Source organism: Spermophilus citellus (assembly GCF_964194105.1).
Source record: "Spermophilus citellus genome assembly, chromosome: 8".
Lineage (NCBI taxonomy): Eukaryota > Metazoa > Chordata > Mammalia > Rodentia > Sciuridae > Spermophilus > Spermophilus citellus.
Window position 1 is genome coordinate 66,515,779 of NC_138189.1, and position 22,712 is coordinate 66,538,490.

The 22,712-nt window shown below is 34.7% G+C and overlaps 1 protein-coding gene across 11 annotated transcripts in view; it reads right to left on the bottom strand.

Annotated features, from left to right (window-relative positions):
• Positions 1-1,784: 1,784 nt before the first annotated feature.
• Positions 1,785-22,712, bottom strand: part of SEC31A (SEC31 homolog A, COPII coat complex component) — a 63,040-nt gene continuing 42,112 nt past the window's right edge. For 3 of the 11 annotated variants that reach the window (XM_081303903.1, XM_081303898.1, XM_081303894.1), the window contains 8 exons: positions 20,747-20,839; positions 19,918-20,041; positions 18,147-18,488; positions 9,868-9,926; positions 8,066-8,329; positions 5,465-5,584; positions 4,070-4,141; positions 1,785-2,404 (listed from right to left, as the gene is read on the bottom strand). In XM_081303903.1, coding sequence (XP_081160029.1) covers positions 2,225-2,404; positions 4,070-4,141; positions 5,465-5,584; positions 8,066-8,329; positions 9,868-9,926; positions 18,147-18,488; positions 19,918-20,041; positions 20,747-20,839 — 1,254 coding nt within the window. In that variant the 3' untranslated portion in view covers positions 1,785-2,224. The remainder of the gene's footprint in view (positions 2,405-4,069; positions 4,142-5,464; positions 5,585-8,065; positions 8,330-9,867; positions 9,927-18,146; positions 18,489-19,917; positions 20,042-20,746; positions 20,840-22,712) is intronic. The other 8 variants (XM_081303901.1, XM_081303899.1, XM_081303896.1 and 5 more) reach the window with 6 other exon arrangements.

Here is a 22,712-nt window from a genome sequence, read left to right on the forward strand (position 1 = left end):
TTCTAAAATCAAACAAAAATCACTTGTGTGATCCCTGAGATCTTTACGTAAGGATAGCTTTACACAGATGTTCCTGAGTAGAGGCATAATAATGTCATCCTGAGTTGAGGATATTAAAAATGGAATAATTTACAGAATCAAGTTGAAATTTTCTCTATTTTTTTTTCCAAAAAGAAAACTTGTTGTCTTGTTTTTATTCAGAAAAACAAACTACTGTTTTCATAATCTATTATACTTTAGAGATAATAATTTTGGTTTCAGCTCTTCTTACCTCTACTTATTTATATCAAATTTCTCCAAGGATGTAAGACATGCAGAAGAATGGCTCCACATTAGAAAAGAAAATCAAGATAATAGCTGCTCAGATGTCAGTGGCTCAGTTTTTTTTTTGCACTGACACTTTTGAAATCTTTGGGGTTTGCCAGGGCTCCACTGCTACCTCATTTTGTTTCTCATATTTGGGAACTTGTTTTCTTTTTTTTTTGTAAAATGATGCCCATTATACCACTGTGATGTCAGGGTAAACATGTAGCCAAAAATCTAATCCTAATTATAAGGGCAATGAGTGAAAAGTATTACTAGCAATCAGCCTGGTTTTCAGATGGAACTTTGATCAGACACTACCATTTACAGTCATGTCCAGAAGGTCAAGTTGTCATTAGTGGAAATGAAGCACACCACCAAACTCTGGGGACTGAGAAGCAGGTTACCAATATAAGTCTAGACATCCCATTTCTGTGACACTAATATACAGGTATGCTTTCAATATATACAGGTATGCTATCAAGTTTCTCCTCCCCACCCCACTTTTTAATTTTTTTTTAGTTGTCAATGTACCTTTTATTTTATTTATATATTTATTTTATTTATATATGGTGCTGCAGTTCGAACCCAGTGTGCCTCACACATGCTAGGCAAGCGCTTTACCACTGAGTTACAACCCCAGCCCTCCTCTGTACCTGCTTTTTTTTTTTTTTTTTTGGTTACCAAACAATGCTGTATAAAATCTTTTTTTGTTTTGTTTTGTTTTTTGTTTTTTAAGAAGAGGGTTATTTGTCCAGTAGGGTATCCTTAACAACAAAGGGGATTCAGAGGTTCTTGCAAACTAATTCACTTGGGATGCAAGTGAATTAACTCCTTGAAATAGCATACTTATCTACATAGTAGTCATATTTTCTAGATTTTTAATCCTCAGCTACTATTGCATAAACAATGAACATTTATATTAATTCTAATTTTCTTCCAGATTCTACAGGGACCATTATATTTTGTTTTCCATAGTATTCTTAAGACAAATTATAATAAAATCACATGATAGAAAAACTGGCTGGAAAAAATGAGATTTTGATTCAGGATGACTGAAATAAAATTTTCTTTCTGAACTTAAAAAACTCAAAGGTCTAGGTAATTTTATAGAAAATGGGTGAGCAAATTTCTACCTGTAAAATAGGACAATTCAATCTTAAATACAAACAGAATAATGAAATATTAATAGAAAAAAGCTCAATGCATCCTACAGAAGTGTTCAGTGGCTTCCCTACAACTATTTAAAGCTAGTGATCACACTTTTATTCAGTTCAGGGTAAAATCCAAGCAAGACATAAGAAACAGATTAAACTGAATTGTGGGCAGCCATTTATTGTTTCCCTCTGCAGTGCTAAGAATGGAACCCAGGCCTTGCACATGACAGGCAAGTGCTTTATGCCTAAGCTATATCCCCAATTCAGCAGATTATATATATATATATATATATATATATATATATATATATATATATATTTTTTTTTTTTTTTTAAAAGACTACAAACACATCAGGTAGGATTACACACTTTAATCTGATCGACATGGACAAAGTAGGGAGGACATGAAAGAAATTTAGTTTTAGCTTTGCTTTATGCATAACCAGATGCAATTTTTCTAAAAAGAGTAAGGTTTAAAAACCACACTCTGTCAGAATACCTCAGAAAACCATACTATGTGTAATCCAGGAAATACACTATTTGCAGAATAGGAAAATCATAATGTGCAACAAAAGATTAAAACAAAAGAAAGCACCAAGGTTTTGAGCAGTTTTAAAGTGAGTATATCTGCAGAAATAATATAAATGTTCCTGACTGGCTGCTATGGAAACATGCTAATGAGGATGGGTCCATGTCTTACAATATTTTTCTTAACATGTTTCTTTGGAAAAGTGGCAATATCGGCTGGGAGTGAAGCTGTCTTTTTAGACACCAAGCTTATTGGCTTGGGTGAGAACAACTTTGAGAACTGGCATGAAAGCAGAGGTCTCACTGAAGTTGCTGGTGCTAACTATGTGGGTATGGATGGTCAAACCTTCTGAGTAGTTTCGAGTTTCAATGCTCCTTGCAATGCTGTGTAAACCATTGATGATTGTTGGTGAAAGCTGAAATAAAGGTGAGACCAAGAGAAAGAATTAAATTAAGGAGAATTTTTCTCAAGACCCTTACTACACATTAGACCCAGATATTTAAGTGGAGCTTAGAATAAACATTTAAAAAATGTATAAAATACTTAAGCATTTCTAGAAACAGCTTCTTGGACCAAGGCACAGTTACATTATAAAGGAGAACCATGAAAAAATGATTTATGTAAAGTAGTTATTTGTGAACTATACATATATAATAAACCAGGTATTTTCTCATAGAAAAGCTGCCAGATTTCCCCACCAAGATGAAATGCTAACACTCTCTCCACTGAAGAGCTTTAAATTCTTTAATTCTTTCAAATGTTTTCTTAAGTACAGAATGAGATTAAAGATTCTTAAATCATGATATTTCAAAGTAAGGACCCAATTTATTAAAAATCTTATCTATAACAGAGATTCTAAACTTTTGGTTCACTTTCATGAGCAGGGCAACAGGCTTCATTGTACATTCAATTTACTAATTCTTCACTATATTTCATAATCCTGTCATTTCTCCAGGTTTTTTGTTTGGTTTTTTTTTGTGTGTGTGCGCACCTGTGGAGACAAGGCCTCCCTATGTTGCCCAAGCTGGCCTCAAACTCCTAGGCTCAAATGATTCTCCTGCCTCAGTCTCAGTAGCTGGGCTGTGATCGCAGTTGTGGGCATGCCACCATACCTCGCCCTGTCATCTCTTAAAAACCATAAAACATGCAGTTTTATTCCATGTCCTTACTCAACATACATGTCTATATTTTCAATAGAAGACTTTTTTTGGATCACTCCATGGGCCATACCCATTCCATTTTATCTTAGCTTTCTTTGGTTTGATTATTACAACAAAAATAGTTACTTTTATTCAATGGGACTGGGTATGGGAAACAGGGTAGAAGAACACTGAAATGTAAATATATAAACGTCAAGTGCCGGTTCTTTTTTCCTCTCCCATCCTAGACTTTCATTAATAAAACAAAACAATAATGGAAAGGAAAGAATGGTAAGGATGAGAGATCAGACAGTACACCAACTCTTCATTTTGGGTTATCTTCATAGCTACAGCATACTACCCTGCTCATCTGGTAGCTACATTTGGCCTTGCCTTTGTATAACAGCTATTCTAGAAGAAAAGGATAAGGATTCTTAAGACTATGAAAGAAAGAATATAGATTTCGTCTCTAGAAAACAGTCTCTGGTTTCTTGATACATGGGCCATGTAAAATGAATAGCAGAACATCAGTTTGTAATTCTAATCTCTCCCTTTCTCTGCCCTATCCTCTCACCCTCGATGAATAAAATTCAGGATTTAGACAGAGGAAAGCCCATTCTGTAACTGATATGACAATTTTTCAGAGTGCTGAAGAGACATTTTTTTTTGTACCAGGCATTGAAACCAGGGGTGCTTACCCAGTCAGCCACATCCTCACCCCTTTTTATTTTCTATTTTGAGACAGGGTCTCACTAAGTTGCCTAGGGCCTTGGTAAGTTGCTGAGGCTGGCTTCAAACTTGCAATTCTCTTGCCTCAGACTCCCAAGTTGCTAGGATTACAGGTGTGCACCACCATGTCTGGCACTTATTTGTACTAGAAACTAAGAATAATTGGGTTTGTCATAAATCCTTCACCCGCCCACCCCCTGCCTACAACTTACTGTTTGTTCCCTAAGTTTATCATATAGAAACTCCAAACGTTTGCTGGCATCATCTAGTTTCCTCTTGGTTTGCTGTAAGAGAGGAAGAAAAAACAATGGTAATTTTCTTGGTACCAAGGGCACTTAACCACTGAACCACATTCCCACCAGCCCTTTTTATTTTTTTTAATTTTGAGACAAGATCTCACTAAGTTGCTTAGGACCCTAAATTGCTGAGGCTAGCTTTGAACTTGCAATCCTCCCCTGTCTCAGCCTCCAGAGCCACTGGGATTACAGATACGTGCCACCACACCCCGCCAGATGTTATATTTTAAACTTAACTTACATCTAAAGAAACTGCCCTACTCTCATTTCACTAAATCTTACACTTAACATGTTGAATGGTTTCATTTTATCAAAGAAATGGAGGCACCTATGACTGAGAAACTTAAACAAATTATTAGCAAAAATACCAGTAATCTATTAACAGTAGGGTTGTGGGAAAGAAGAGAGGATGAGATTTCTTTCTAGTGGGCAAAATGGGATATTGACTGGATTTCATGTAGACTGAAAACTCATTTGTGAAAACTCATTTGACAAGGTATGTGTATGTATAATTACATTATTTCACAGAATTCTAGAGGCAGCAATGGGTTAGTGTACCATAGAAAAGAAGGTTTGAGTTCAGTTTTATAGTATGGGTACTAAAAGGCAAATACAGGGGAACTGTGGAATCTTGTATTATTTATTTAACCTTTCAAAAATACTACTTACATTCCTATGTTTGGTACAATTAATCCTGACTCTTTCAGACTCCTGAGTGGCTAGGATTATAGGTGTGTGCCACTGCGTCTGTGGCCAATGGCTTAGATAAATATATTCAATGCTCACTGGCAGAAATGAAAATTCATTTAAAATAGGATTGGCTTTGTGGATTTTTTTTTTTTGTCAATACATAGGCATCCTCTATGTAAACTACGTAAAATTGTATATGATTTCCATATCTATAATATTAACTATCCTTGAGATATTTGCATGTTGCTATTATATTCTATCATATGCTAAGAGGAGATTTGTAGATGAGAGGCAGTACAGCTTAATGATTGAGAATTATGAAATTTGGAGCCAGATTGTCTAGGTTGAAATGCTGGCTCTGACTTTATGTGTTATTTAACTGTCCTTTGCCTTAATTTCTTCATCTGTAAAATAAAAATAACAAATGTATCTACATGCATTATTGTGAGAATTAAGTATGTTTATACATAAAAAAAATCTTTGTAATATAATGTAAACTATAAAAGCACTAGCTTTATTACTTTATACAAATTTTTTAGAAATATATCTTGTAGAACTTCAAAAAATAACTAAGGAAGAACTCCATAAAAGACAACTTTAATTTTAATAATAAATACATACAGGATCTGTGGCTGAAGAGAGGCAGCGCTGAATAAGATCCTCAAATGTGGTCTTTAGAATGAGGTGCTCATCTGGAATAGGTTTCTTAGTAATTTTTTCTGTTGGCAATGACTGCACATGCTGGAGGAAATAGTACATAAAATGATCAGAATGACCAGAATTGTATTGTATACACCACGTTTTAAAGCTATGAAATAAAGAGAAACCAATGACCTTGTAGATAGACCTATTTGAAATCCAATGAAAATTTAACATGTACAATCAGGCGGGATAAGTAAAATGGAAAGTCATATACCGGTAGCTTTAAGTACTCTTCCTACAACTTGGATTCGCATAGTAGATTGGATGTAAGTAATCAACTAGTTAGATAATATATATTGTCCATTACTGTATATAACTGATGGGTAGTAAACCTGTGCCAGCAGGAATATAAACAAAGCACTGGAAAACACAGCTGGTTAGAGTGGCTGCCTGCTCTGGATGGAGGCTCATTTTTGTTTATTCTGGCTTTTTCCTACTCTTTGTTTTACTCCTAGAGATTATCAAAATTGCAAGATTAAGTCAAAGGTTAAAATGCAACAGACCATGATGTTGCTGAATGGATTGATAGAACAACAAAGAGGAACATTTAGGTTTCCTAAATTTTGACCAATTCATTCATTCAAAATATATTGGGTAATTATGTACAGGCACTGGCTAGATATGTATTGGTGAGTCAATATAGAAAAGATCTCAGTCCCAGGGAGTTTACAGACCAATGGAAGGGATAGAAAGGTTAAGAATGGTTTAAGTGTATGTAAAATAGCAATCGTAGTAAAGTTAACACTTAGTGAAACAAAAAAGACATTACAACTGGGATTTGACTAAAGGAAGTGGAAGGTTCTCTTCAGGAAATTATACTGGAATGATTCATAGAAGCTAACCAGCAGCTAACCAGAAGGAAAACACTCCAGATTGAAAGAATAACTTGTACAGGGAAGGATGGCTAGAGTAGAGAGAGCAAAAAGGAGTATGAGCTGAGGCCTTCTGGATGATGTTAAATATTGAGGGTTTTATCCTGAAAACAATGGGAAGCTGTAATGTTTTAAGGAAATAGGAAACAAGGCCAAGTTAGAGATGAATCAAAGTAGATGTGGGCATACCGATTAGGAGGCTGTGGCATTGGTGAAGATGAGAGATAAGTAGCATGCAGCAGAGTGGAAATGTAGAGAAGGGATTAAAAAATATTTTAGAATAATATTAATAAGATTTGGGAGAAAGATTTGAAATAGAGGTTAAAGGGAAGAGTATAAAAGACGATTCCCAGGTCCTGGATTCAATAGAAAACATTATGGTGCCATTCATTGAAATAAGAAGTAATAAAGACTAGGTTTAAGAGGAAGAACATGAACAAGCTTTTGGACACATTGAGGTTGGATGCAGGCAGCTAGATATATGGCCTGGCTGAACACTAAGTATCTCTTCCTTTTTTTTTTTTTTTTTTTTTAAAGAGAGAGTGAGAGAGAGGGGGACAGAGAGAGAGAGAGAGAGAGAGAGAGAGAGAGAGAGAGAGAGAGAATTTTAATATTTATTTATTTTTTCTTAGTTCTCGGCGGACACAACATCTTTGTTTGTATGTGGTGCTGAGGATCGAACCCGGGCCGCACGCACGCCAGGCGAGTGCGCTACCACCCCAGCCCATGTATCTCTTCCTTTTGATGGTGACTGACATTCTGGTCTAGATGAAGACAGCATGAAAATCCAGGTCTAAATCAAGGTGACAGCTGAGTAGGTTTTTCAAATAACATGGGTTATATATCGTAAAATACAAAAAAAAATTCTTTATAATTTGTTTTTGATGAAAGTCTTCCCACCTTCACCAAAATATGTGTTTCATAATGCACCTTACAGTATTAAACAATTCCTTGGGCATAATATCTCTTAACTGCAAAGCATGATAGATACATATAATCTTTAAAGTAAAAAATAGTAGAACTAGTTTTTCTTGTTTGTTTTTTTTTTTTTTTAACTAAGGCAGGAGTTTTTTTCATCTTCTTATGTTGAACTTTGGTCCAAGCTCTTTACTTTTTAATGACTAGATCAAAATTTCTTTGAGGTCAAAGTTAATTATTTGGCAGTGTGGTAGACTTTTTCTATATCTAGGACTGTGTCAACTAGTTATCTATGTAAAAAGCAAGTAAAAATGTGTATCTCTATCCACAGATAAAGCCATGTTTGTTAACATTTATACATAAAACATGTGACTCATTACATTTTTATTTAATGTTTTAAAGGGAAAACCTTTGAAACTGTTTTTTTCCTTAGTAAAATCAGGTAGAGATGATTCAAACTAATTTTAAACTGTGACTACTGAGTAGATCAAGTAAAATATTGTGATTTCCAATTTACAGTAAACATATACTCTCAAACATACATGAAATTGCAAAATAATATACATAATCTTAAAAGAAAAGGTTTACAATTTTTGGTTTAAGTTCTCTACATTGAAACCAAATTTGGATATTCATTAATAATGGTATAATCATATAAATTTAACACATTAAGGAAAATATACGTAAGCAGAGCCATCTTCCCATTCCACTTCCATAGATTTACTGTTACCTGGATGGTATTTCCAATTGGAGCCCCTGGAGCACCTTCAATATTGGGCTTTGAGAAAGCTGGTGGCATGCCTGCCTGACCAAGAGGTTGCTGTATACCATGGAAGTGCTGGCCACCTGCAAGATGTGGCTGTGGGAAAGAAGCTTGGTTTGACAGTGGTACTGGAGCTGAAGGTTGCTGCTGTAGCATCTGTGACTGGGGGTCACCCAAAGGATTCATGATTGGTGATGTGATGGGTACAGGAGGCGTGAAGTTTTCAGGCATCTTTTAAAAGACATCAAGAGAAAGAATAAGGATAGCATGGTTCCTAAGATTTAAACGAAGAAGTATTCCCATGGCTAAACAATTTTTTTAAAATAGTAGAATACCTTTTTCAAGTGAAATTTTATGTGGCATTGTAGAGTAAAACATAAAAGTAGGGCTGCAGTTGTGGCTCAGTGGTAGAGCACTTGCCTATTCATGTGTGAGGCACTGGATTTGAGTCTCATCACCACTTACAAATAAATAAAATAAAGGTCCATCAACAACTAAAAACTATATTAAAAACAATCAAACAAACAAACAAACAAACAAACATAAAAGTAGAGTTAATCTGGCTAAGATGGGTGGGGATCTCATCTAGATTTCTCCATCTCCCCTTTCTTCCTATACTTACACCCAATAAAGGGGAGCCAAAACCATGGCACTTTTGAAAAAGGATGTTAAGTAAGGAGAATTATATATAACAAAATGGGAATCCAATGCAAGCATGTGTGTGTATATGTGTGTGTACATGAACGTGTATGCATATGCACACACACTAGTAGGCATTTAATGTCATCAGGATGTAATACCCTTTTTCCGAGATCACTAAGCCAATACCACTTAGCAATTCTATCATATTAAAAGTAATAGATTAAGGTTCTGATTTTAATGACCTTGTATTTTTGGGTTCCTTGTTCATTTATCTCTCATTACTATATTTGGGGAAAGAGGATCACTGGGAATAGAAAAAAGTAGAAAACCGTTTGAAAAGAAAGACGAAAAAAAATCTTATTTTGTGTCCAAATAGCACCAAACAATTATTCACATATAATACAGGCTGCATTATTATTCATTATTATATGAAATAGATAAGACATCCAAAATATAATTATTAAAGTCATGATTATTATGGGAACCCAAAGATTGAAGTAACTCCTAAAAAAAATAAAATAATAATTTGTTTCCTACTTTTTGTGTGTGTGTGTGCGTGTGGTCCTGGTGATTGATCCCAGGACCTTGTGCACTGAGTTACATTCCCAGCCCCGCTCCTTTTTAAAACTATTTTTAGGTGCAGATGGACACAATGCCTTTAATTTTTTTATGTGGTGCTGAGGATTGAACCCAGTGCCTCACATGTGCTAGGCAAGCGCTCTACCACTGAGCCACAACCCCAGCCCTACAGTCCCAGCCCTTTTTATTTTGAGACAGGGTCTTGCTTAATTGCCCAGACTGGCCTCAAACTTGCAATTTTCTTGCCTCAACCTCGTAAGTACTGGGGATTACTGTCCCATGCTCCTGTGACTACCTTGTTTGGTGGGAATTTACATCTTGCCTTCTAAAAAGGCTTTAATTTACACCACCATCATCAAAATAAGGTTTTAATGATAGTGTTTTCTGCTTTATTTACTTCTTGCCATTGATTAGAAGATACATGCTGAAATATGCTTTAAATACATCAGTAAGCTTTGCCTTTAAATGGATCAGTGAGTGTGATGTGCTCCAAGTGACTATATGATTAATATAACATCTGTAGGCCACTGGATATCTTTTTCTAGTACCTTCTTCTTCTTGGGTACTCTGTTCAAAGCTGGAGGATCATTCCAACCATTCTGAGGACCTGGAATAAATACAGGACATTTTCCTTTAGAATCCCGAAAGAAAGAAAATGAAATTGAACCTATCATCTAATGCCTTGAAGTTCTGCCTTATCCCTGAGATAACTGAACTGTTATACAGGCTTTATGAATTGGGATCATTATGTAACACTGGATTTTCAAACTTATAACTCTAATAGTCACATGGCAAGGTATTTTGATATTATATCAATTTAAGGTGAAAGAGTTGTGCTAATTTTAAGGAGGGTGAAGTTTTTGTTTATACTGGTGCACAGCCTTCAAAGACCAGTTTACTATTCTCTCCTAATAAAGAAAAACAAAACAAACAAACAAAAAAAACAACCAACTCACTTAAGTCTGCTAAAAAAAAAAAAAAGTATTCTGATGTATTCAACATACAAAAAGAACAATGGTAGCAATCTCCTACTCACTGAGAGCAATTCAACATAAGCAAATCATTCATAAATGTTCAACATGATAGAAACACTACAAAAAAACCAGAGCTCAACTACATAATACCAGTAAATTTCATCATTTTACGTTGGGAACTATGTAACAAACAGAAAAAGGTATTTAAATATCTACGCTAAGACTTTTTCTTTTTCTTAATGCCATTTAAAAAAAAAAATCCAGGCTGAGCAAACAAAATGAAACTATTGTCAATTGTAGTAAATTTTCTCTAAAACCACAAAAATAAAATACAACCATACAATAACCAAAAAACACCTCTGTCATTTCAAAGTAAAAAAATGGACATCAGTAGCAGAACTCATTGGGTATTTTATAATACCAGCATCTTTAACAAAAAAATAAGACGGAATAGAATAATTTCTAAATCACAATATAATATACTTATTTAATTGACATGCATGATATTAAGTCACAACAAAATTGCTTGGCAATCCAAAGAATTCATGTTAATGCCACAGAAACTTTTTAAAAGAATAATTCCCAATCACCACATACTCATTTGCTTTGATTTTTTAAGCAGAATTAATTTCCTACAAGTTTACCAAGAACCAAATACTCCATAAGGCTCAAAACACTTAAGAATTAATCACAAAATATTAAATCATTGCTTAATAAATTCTTAAATGTTCAGTCACATACAGATTAATCATTCAAATCTCCATCATTTCTCTTCTTATCTGTGTCTAAAACAATGAGTTTAGTTGTCTTTGTTTATATAAAACAGTCATATTTTATGATTAAAGCTATTTGTGTCATATAAATTCAATCAGTTCTAAAGTTTGAATCAATTAAGAAGACAAATAAAAAAGGGCACTAATCAGATTTGGAATATCACAATCTTTGAAGCTCACATGCATAATGGCCATTCATTAACTGTATTCAATGATTCAAAGATTTCCAAAGGTATATTTTACAACCAATTCACCTTCCAACATAGGTGCTTGGTCTTGGATAGCCTGATTTTCTGTAGACAAAACGTAAAAATCACTTAAACAGAACTGTTGAAGACATTCTAAACTCTACTTCTCATTTTATAATTGTTTCTTCTTCTTCCATCAACCCCAGAAAAAGCAAACTAACTTTATAAGAGAACAAAAATTACTTTTTAAATAAGTCATGTGAAATTTTTCTATCCAATTAAGAAAATGATTATTAGTTTTTAGGTAAAGTGAATTCATTTAAGTTGTGCCAGATACAATTACTCTTGAACATCACTCTTTTTTTATTACTATGCTCTTTTAATAGAAAACCTTATTCCTTTATTTAAAATAACAATAGCTCCTTAATTGCTTACATTGGTTGTTTTTCTATTTGACAAATGAAGCCAAGTAATATCACTGAGAAGGCACTTCCCAATATATTACTCCTAATTATACCATATGACACCAAATGTGTCCACTTTGGTATTATTCAAATTTGTGAATCCAAATTAGAGAAAAATCTTATTTAAATGCAGATTCTAATTCACTAGGTAAAGTGGTAAAGCCTAGAGGTTCTCTTTTCTGACAGCTCCCCTGTAATATCAATGCTGCTGGTCTAACACTCTCTTCAAGTAAGAATACGTGGATCTTCAGACTACTTAGTTCAAGTCTCCTAGATCACTACACTTCAGAGAACCGAAGTTTCTATCAATAAAGAAGAGGAAACCAGATTGATACTAGCACAATAATTCCAACTGATAGATTCTCAGAATCAAGCTAGGTCCAACCTCGAATTGAAAATGTGCAGCATAGTACATCATATGCAATATAACTTATGTAGATTCAACTATCTTAATTTGGCAAGGAAGGGACCAACAAACTATAGCAATTAAAACAGTGAATTCAACTCTGTGCTACAGTCACAAAATACATGCTCCAAAAAAAAAAACATGAGATGGGAAAGGTAATTCCATAGCCTCAATTCTTGCTATGTGGAATGAGATTCTGGTGTTTAGTGATGGATGTTTTTCATACAATATGGTTCCTAAACATAAGGCAATTTCTTCATCTAGGGTTTAACAAAAGAAAAGAGTGACAATAACTGCCTATAAGTGATTTTCTATTTTTACTTTAAATGGCAACCTTACAATCTAACTTCCCATGCAAAATGTAACTTCACAACACTATAATTAATAGTGTTAACTCCTGGGGAGTCACTACGTGTGCATTTCAACAGACGAAACCTAATTTTCAACTACTGATGTGCTCTATCCCCAGACTTCAGGCTTTTGGGCTGAGGGGAACAACATATTACAAATCTAAAAGTACTGCAAATACCCTGGGCTTGGCTCTTTTCCCAGAGAATAGTCTCAACAACATGCCTGTTTCCTTGTCCTTTTGTGTCTGACTTATTTCATTTGGTATAATGTCTTCAAGAGCCATCCATGTGGTGTAATACAGAGACATGTGGAAAATGAGAACTATTTTTCCTCTAACCTCTAGTAGTAAGTCCTGGGTATAAACACCTGGGAGGGGATTCTGATTTCATGAATTATTAATAGTATAAAGAAGTATATGAAAACAAAACAAAACAAAACAAAAAACAAACATAGAGCCAGGCAGGGTGGCTCACACCTATAATCCCAGCAACTCACAAGTTCAAGGTCAGCCTCAGAAACTTAGTGAGGCCCTAAGCAACTAAGCAAGACCCTGTCTCAAAAACTGAAAAACAAACAAAAAACCTCAAAAAATATGGGGTGGGGGTTGGGGATATAACTGAGTAGTAAAGTGCCTCTAAGTTCAATTCCCAGCGCGCCAAAAAAAAAAAAAAAAAATATGTATGGAGCAATTTTTATGATCCTTTGGTAAATGACACTAATGACACTAATGTCATAGTGAAATAAAGTTCAAAGTTAGAGATAAAACTGAATCAAATAAGAACAAAGACAACAAGAAAGTCAACCGGCTATGCCTGAATGAATAACCTGAAAGGGAGGAGGTCTGTTGAACAGAATAGTTATAAAATAATCAAGCTCCCTCCACAATACAGGCCCAACCGACTCCTCCTAACTTCAAACCATGTAATATATTTAACATGTAATACAGAGACATGTGGAAAATGAGAACTATTTTTAGTTCAAATAAATGTTATTCAAATCCTTTATCAAATAATATAGTTTATGGGCTGGGGTTGTAGTTCAGTGGTAGAATGCTTGCCTAGTACGCATGAGGCACTGAGTTTGATCCTTGACATCACAAAAAAATTAAATAAGATAAAGGTATTCTGTTTATCTACAACTAAAAAAATTTTTTAAGTAAAAATAAAAAATAATACAGTTTTGCCAGGCACAGTGGTGCATGCTTGTAATCCCAATGGCTCAGGAGGTTGAGGTGGGAGGATCACAAGTTCAAAGCCAGTCTCAACAAAAGTGTGGCACTAAGCAACTCAGTGAGACCCTGTCTCTAAATAAAATACAAAATAGAGCTGGGATTGTGGCTTAGTGAGTTCAATCTCTGGTCCCCCAACCCCAAAAAATATGTATATAATTTTGTCCTAGCTATAATTCTAACTCCTTTCAACTTTTCACTTTTATGACTTTAAACAGATTATTTAAACATGACTTTACAAACACAATTTAGCTGACATCTACTTTACAAAAGTACCCTTTAATAGTGAGAGTAGGTAAAACAAGCTTCATGAAGCACATGACTTGAAGACATTATACCAAGTGAAATAAGTCAGAAAATGCCAAATGTTGCACAATTCCACTTATGTCAGGTACCTAGAACAGCGAAATACATAGAGACAGAAAGCACAAGAGCACCTATTGGAGGCTGGTAAGAATGGGAAGTTATTGCAGATAAAACAGGTACTCATTATCAGTTTACCAAATGAATGTTTTGCTTAGTACAGAATTTGTTTCTCTAAGCCCTGAGCACATAACGCTATGGTTCATTAAGAGAAGGCTTGAAAATCTGTACATCTATCATGCATTATCTATAAGGAATTATCCATTAGCCAACAATAATTTCTAAATCCTGGAGAAAAATCATGACCTAGACATTAGACCAATACAAAATTTCTAGTCACAATTATTTATATAACCTAAGCAAAATGTTTAGGAAATCCAAAAAGCTAGAATTGATTATTTAAAAAAATATAGGAGACTGTTAACATGCAAGAGTAACAAAGCAGCTAGGCATACATGCTGAAAAATGCTTGCTTGTTTGGCTTTTTCTTCCCATTAGTCACTGTTTCTCAGCCAGGTTAGAACACTGTGTTATTCTGTATATAATTAAGGATTAATCTCATGCCAAATGCACTTCAGCTTAAGGAAAAAAAAATATACTCAGGTACACATTTGGTTTTGATTATAAAGTAACAAATGCTCAGAACTGTATTGCTAGATGATTTTTGTAATTTCAACCCCCAAATTTTGATATCACTAGAATAACTGGTATAGAAGTATGAACACAGGCTTTGAAACTGAGAGACCCAGGTTTGTATCTCAACTTGAGAGACTGTCACTATAACAATCCTGAGAACATTATGTAACTCTTAAAACTGGTTCCTTGTTTGCAATTAAAAAACAAAAACAAAAGCCAACAACAAAAACCATTCCTATTTGTCAGGGTCGTAAGAATGAAATAATAAAATATATAGCAAGTGCTAGATTATGTCCATAATTGGCTCAATAAATGTTCATACCCTTCCTTACTTCCTTGTACTACTCTTTCCCCACCCCCCGCCTCCCATACTAGGGACTGAAACCTGGGGTACCCCAGCCTTTGTTTTATATTTAATTTAGACACAGGGTCTTGTTGAGTTGCTGAGGCTAGCTTTGAAATCTTGATTCTTCTGCTTCAGCCTCCTGAGCTGCTAGGTTTAAGGTGTATGCCACTACACTTTGCACATTGCACCACTTTTTTAAGTGAGGATTTACATGAATCCATACTACTTCTTTTATTCAATAACTCTGATCATTAACCCATTATTCAGAATGGACATTGTCTTCACTTATTCAGGTTTAAAAATATATTCTTGGAACTCTACAATGAACTGGCACCCCTCTCGAAAATACCAAACTATTGAAGTGTCTGTAGGGTATTAATGAAATTTTGTGTAGTAATGGACAATGCACATACATTAGTCCTCCCTTATTAACATTTCCATTTCCTGTGGTTTCAGTTACCCATGGTCAATCTTGGCCTAGAAATATTATATGGAACATTAATAATTCATAAATAATTGTGAAATAAATAATGCAAAAGTTTTGAATTGTGTCTCATTCTGAGTAGTCTGAAAATTTTGTGCTGTACTGTTTTGTCTGGCCCCATACAACCAGAGATGTGAATCATCCCTTTGTCTAGGGTATCCTTACTGTATATGTGACTGCCAATTAATCATTCAGTAGCCCTCCTGGTTATGAGATCAATTGTCATGGTGTTGCAGCACAAAAGTAGCAATGCTGGCAATTTTATTAGTTTATTGTTATTGTTGTTCTATTTTATTATTAGTTACATTTTTGTGTGTGCATGTGTGTGGTACTGGGGATCAAACCCAGGGGCACTCTACCACTAAGCTATATCCCCAGCCAATTTTATAATTTTGACGAAGGGTCTCACTAAGATGCCCAGGTTGGCCTTGAACTTGAAATCTTCCTTCCTTTATCTCCTGAGTTGCTGGTATTACAGGCATGTGCCACTGTGTCTAGAGTTTTAAAAATTTTTCATTTTGAGACAAGGTCTCAATAAGTTGCTGAAGCTAGCCTTCATTTGTGATTCCTCTGCCTTGGCTTCCCAAGCTGCTGGGATCACAGGCATATGCCATCATGTCCAACTTATTAGTTAATCTGTTAATCCCTCATTGTGCCTAACTTATAAAAGTTTTATCAAGGTATGTACAGGAAAAAAAAAATACATATGTGGTTGATACTACGGGTACTTTCAAGTATCCACGGGGGATCTTAGAATGTATTCTCTACAGCTAAGGGGAGAGGACCACTATAGAATACCGTGTGTATGATTTTTTTATTCTCTGGATTTTATTATTACATGTCAGAGAAGGAGCAAGGAGATGTGTATAACTGGGATCAATTATCCCTAAGACTTAAAAAGTAGTAATATTTTAAAAATACTTTATATTCATTTTTTAAGTCATATTATCAGAAAAAATATTTCCACAATAGATTTTATTTTCTGATAAATAAATTAATTATAAATTAAAACCACTGCTTAGCATATATGATGAGAAAAACATATGCTGGACTCCCCCAGGAGAGTTTCAAGTATTAGAGTAAAGCAGGTTTTACTGTTCAAAACTATCAGTTATAATTTAAAAGGAAAACTACTTTCAAATAATCACACCTAACTTTAAAAAGTTCTTAGTACTTGGCAGTCATTGTCCCTAAATGCTTTGACTGTATTAAAGCATTCAATCCTTGTAATAAGCATATGAGTGGGTACCATTATCATTCTTTGAGAAAACTGAGGCTTCAAGAAGGTAAATAAACAACTCACAATCACAAAACTAGAATGATCATAAAACTAGAACATAGTAAAGCTGGGAACTGGGATACAAACCTAGGCAATCAAATTCCAAGGCCTGATTTCTTAACCACTTTGTAAGTAGTTCTAAATCCTATTTGATTAATTGGTTTCTTTCTTTACACACACATACTGGAGGCCCCTTTTACTATCCTTAAGTGAAAAGCACATAACAGAGGCTGGGGATGTGGCTCAAGCCGTAGTGCGCTTGCCTGGCATGCGTGCGGCCCGGGTTTGATCCTCAGCACCACATACAAACAAAGATGTTGTGTCTGCCAAAAACTAAAATAAATATTAAAAATTCTCTCTCTCTCTCTCTTAAAAAAAATTCTTAAAAAAAAGCACATAACATAAACTAACCATAAAAAAATTAACATACTCTAAGTAGAATACAAATGAATGATAAAAAGAATTTATAAAATGTGTATTTCACTGCTAAACAATGATAGGTAAGCTAGATGAATAAATCAATTAGCTTGATTTAATCATTTCCACATTTCATATATGCATCAGAATATCACACTGTACCCCACAAATATATACAATTATGACCTGTAAATCAAAAATACTATTAATAAAAATATATAGTTTGCTAAAAAATTATAAAGTTATGATCTTAATTAGAAATGTTCAGCTACAATAATACTAGTAGACAAAAAAATATGTCTACAAATTTCCAAAATGCCTGAAGAGGGCAGTATTTCCCTAATGGAGAACCACTATCTTACTGTATTGTAGGATCTAAACTGTCTTGTAGGATCTCCTTGTCAAGAGCTGTATTCTCTTACTTTTTTTCTTGGTTAAGGATACTGAGATTACTCTGCAACCCCACAAATAAACATTATTATAAAATTTGTACAAACTCATTAAGACCATATATTATTTCCTTTCCATTAATGAATTTAAGGTGCAAATAATTTTTAAAATTGAAAAACTTTTCAGGAAGAATAGAGATCACCCTTTATTTAAGTAAAGAATTTAGTGTTAACTAAATCTGATTTCAACTATAACTTATCTTTCCAATTAATTCCTTACCACCTAACTTAAGTTCAATGGCAGATTATACACTCTTACTCTTTTGGAGCTCTAAAACTTTCCTCAATTGATAACTGAAATTCATTATGGGAGAATCAGTTTTAGAATTTTTAGAAATCATTTTAGAATTTGTTATAAAAACTCAACACTTCTATTACCCAGTTTACAAACAGAAATAATAGCCCCTCCATCCACCCATCTGTTCATAAAAACATCAGGGAGCCAAACCAAAGCCCTTTAAGCGCAGACCTGTTCTTTGGGACGCAGGCAGCTCACTGGCAGCAGGCAGTGTACCTGTTGTTCCAGGAGGCAGTGCATAAGCTGAAGATGATGGTGGAGCTCCTGGTCCGCCATGCTGGAAGGATGCTCCAGAGGAAGGGGGAGGAGGGAAAGAAGCAGCAGGGCTGGAGGTAGGTGAAGAGGCCTGGTGCTGTGGTGTGTATAGCTGAGACTGCCCAGAATAGGAAGAAGCAGAAGATATGTAAGGGGTGTTAGGGTAAGCGTTTGAAGCAGGAGGAGCAACAGGCTGCTGAGGTCGATACATTGCTGACCCCCCTGTTCCGAAGGAATACTGCTGGGCTGGTTGATAAACTATACCAGGGAGAAGAAACAGAAATTTTAATTAGTTACAAATTTATTCAGATAGCAACAGAAAACCAAAAATTATCATTCTATGGAAATGATTTTAATCATTACTATAAATTAAAACCCAAAATTAACACTTATGTGCTGGGGTGTAACTTGGTGGTACAGTGATTGCCTAGTATATATGAAACCCTGGGTTCTATCTCCAGCACAGTAAAAAAACCCCAAACAACAACAAAAACAACTCGTGCTTTCTGAGGCTCAGATGCCCGAAATATGCTCAAAATCATTAGCTCCAGTATTTGAAAACTGCCACACCCAGATTGCTATTGATTATGAAAATCTTTGAACCGAAGAGCTAGAAGACCTTTTTCTAATTTCACTGTTTCTGTGAGAAGATTGCAGTTATACCCACTATCCACCAGATGGAACTATGCAAGATGTACTCAACCCGAGTGAGTATCAGCATTTTGGTGGTCCTATAAAACCTCCCTGGTTTTAATCCCTGACCCAGATTAGGGGGACAGATTAGGGGAATTTTAACACCATCACATTCTAGGTAACCAGGGGTACTTTTGAACCTCTATAGAGTGAATCTTGAAGTACTGTGAAGACAGCACTTCTATACTGAGTACACGAGTGAAAGGTTTTATTAAACTTGTATTCATAAGAACAACTACTTTAGCACAGCACACACTCATTAGAATTAGTTCTTACTCTTTTCTATTAAAAAAAAACATGCCAATAGTAGATACATATCATTATACATTTGTCAAAGCCCATGGAAGGTACAAAATCAAGAGTACACACTAATGTAAACTACATAATTTGGGGTGATAACAAGGCACTGATGTAGGTTAACTGATCTGCAACAAATAATCTCCTGTGGTGGGAAATGTAGATAATAGGGAGATTGTGCCTTGTGGGCACAACGTACTCTCTGCTTAATTTTGCTGTGAACCTAAAACTACTTAAAAATACAAAGTCTATAACACTAAATGAATACAATGGAAAAAAACAACAAATGCCCCTTGAAGTCAATCTTCCAAAATGCTTTGTGTCATCATTCCTAAAGGAAAAGAATATGTGCCAAATTGTTTCTAAAATTCTATTTCTTTATACCAAAATCATGGGACACTTGACTCCCTTTAACAGGTCTTAATAATAGCTTCAGAACAGGAGGCAACTGTTCCAAAAGAGTAATACCAGAAGTTCTTCTATAATAATAGAAGCATGCTGATTCAGGATGCCTCTTAGGGAAACCATGTTTCTCTAGAACCCCTCTTCTAGACAGGAGTTCCTATTCAGGACTCCTATCAGAATGGTTCTTACTTTGTCAAAATTGACTTAGCCTTGGCTTTAGTGCTTCAGAGTAAATAGTTACTACATGAAATAAGACATGTTGCTATCAAGACTTCAGGGTCACATTACTTACGCTGTGGCTGTGGATAAGGTGGTACCTGGGTGTGCATATGACCTGGAGATGTAGGAAGCTGAGTAGCAGCATTTGGATTAATATTTTCATGCATTACAAAACCTGGGGGTGGAGGATTTTCTCCCTACAAAATGAAAAAATAGTAAAAAGGAGGATTACATTTGAGACAAAGAACCTTAACAGATGGCTTTATAATCCCTGAAATGGGATTCCATATTTATTTAGAAAACTATCCCCCACAACTTTATTGTGTAAGAAGCACTGGATTTTGCATGTACTATCTACAGGATACCATATTTTCTAAGCAATGTATTCTGAATGATTTAAAGATCAGACGATCCAAAATAATTGTAATGAATGACAAAAGATGCTAACAGCCTCATAAAATAGTGTCAATAAATTGATGGTAAGTCACCAGGATTTTCCATCTCTACAAATTTCCATCCATTACTCCACACTCAGCAAATATAAATATAAATACTATAATTAGCTTTCTTCAGTTTCTGCAATGCTAAAAAAATAAAAATAAAAGAAGAAGAAGAAGAAGAAAGAAAAAAAGAAGTCTTTGGTAAAAATCAGATTTAAATCACTGTTAGAGCCTTTGCTGATATTTTTTTAGTTCAGGTCAATTCAGAACTGCAAAAGTAGAGGTAGGATAAGGACATAAATTGCCTTAAATATTGTCTCTTGCATCCTAAAAGCAATAAAATGCAATAAATAGGATGCAGAATAAGGGTGGGGTAAATTGAGGAAGTTGGGTAGAAGATATAAAACCACATATATTTAGGTGAGCAGAGTCCTGCTCAAAGAGGAATAATGAAGGATGTACCTGTGTGTCAGAGGGAGAGGCTGCAGGTGGATGGCTGGGAAGGGCAGTAGGAGTTTTGTTACTCCAGGTAGTAACAGTAGGGGCAATTCTAACCTGAATTGAACAAAGAAATACCAATCACAGAAAATAAAAAATGAAAACATTAAAAGAAGAAGGTAAGAAAACTCAAAAGGTATTAATAGCTAGATGCAAAGCAAAAAGTAAGAGCAGCAAGGGAACATATATTAGGCAACTGCTTTCAATTTAGCTGGGATTCCAAAAGAAAAATAATCACAACAAAACTGGGAGGGAGAGGCATGAAAAAAATCAATATGAAAACTAAATCAAAACACAGAAACAATGCCATTCAAGCATCAAGAATAAGTAGGGAAAGTGAGGTCCTATAAGTACGGTAAGAAAGACATTCTAAAAAATGAGTAAAATAGTGATTTTTGAAGCATTAATAGTACCCATGCTACTAGTAATCTGTAAACATACTGCTTATAAGCTCCTTTTTTTTTTTTTTTTAATTTCAGCAGAGCCACAAAATTCACCTTAGTCCCATGCAAGGCTTAAAAACCACACAATCATTGAGAATATTAAAGCTAAATATTATAGATCACCCAGAATAATCCCCACCCTTTACCATTAAGAACCCAAGGCCCAGAGCTGTGAAGGGGCTTGTCAAGATCCATACAACTCACTGGTCATGAAGCTTGGACCAATTCCAGGTCTCCCAAGTCCCAGGATAGTGTTTTCTACACTATATCATATTGCTTACTCTGAACTCTAGTGATTTTCCATTATTTTTCAAGTCATTAAAATCCTTCTTGTCATGTAAATCTTTAGTGAAACTCCAATATACACGTAAAAATAAATGCAATCGAACTTGTGCTGGTTGATGTGGGGGTGAAACTCCTACTAATCTAGCCTCCCTTTTAACCTTTACCTGCCTGTAAACTTGTTTTAAAATTGTAAGCCACTGTCTTCATTCATTCAGCATATATAAGCTTCAACCCTGAAAACCACTGCTTGACTTATGGTACAATTTATTTTTATGTTCTTAAAATATAAGATGGGTAAATCAAAGTGTAACAAAAATCCTCCAATGTTTTTACCTTTTCCCAGAAAGACAAATGAACCCAAAGACATAAAGAGTAAACATTCTCTCTTCCCAATGTAGAGCTTACTTACCTTACTTCAGTAACCTGAGAGGCAGTCTAGCCTAAATACAGAGTGCTTGAAAGTTGTAATCCAAACTTGGCCATTAAGCAGCCACACAATGTTAAGAAATTAAAACTCTCATGTCTTAAAACTCTGGTGGTTGCTTGAAAACCAGGCTTCTCAATTTTCCTAGCTATCATCTGATCTGCCCCACTTATGTCACAGACTTTCTAATACAATCTCCACAAGGATAGGGATTTTGCATAAATTGTTCACCAGGATACTTCCAATTACTAGAACAATGTTAGGTACTCACAGTAGGTCTTGATAAACAAAATGAATAAAAAAATAGAGTGTTTTAGGCAGTTAATAGTTATATACAAATGTAATCTGTCCTGATTAAATAACAAAAGTTTTCTATGATTTTATATTAAACTTTGGGATAAAATATAAAAAGGTCCTGTCAATCCTATCACCAATTTGCTCTATTAGGCAGGGTATCTTTGCTATCAATCAAGACTAATTGATACTTAAGGAAAAAACTTTTCATTTAAGGACATGAAGGCTATCTGTTGGTCTGGAAATATATAATTTTTTACATGAAACAGTAAAAAGACAATACAACCATATTTTAAATATCAGTTATTTAAATAAAAACAAAAATTATTAATCCTTTCTATGTGACCTCCAACTTCATAAACCTTCAGTAAATTCACTATTCTCTATTGTTCAAGTTGTCCAAAAGAAAAAAGTTCATATTCTGGATATTAGCTATTGTATGGATTGAGAAAATAAAGTAAACCTATGCTATTAATGGAGAAAG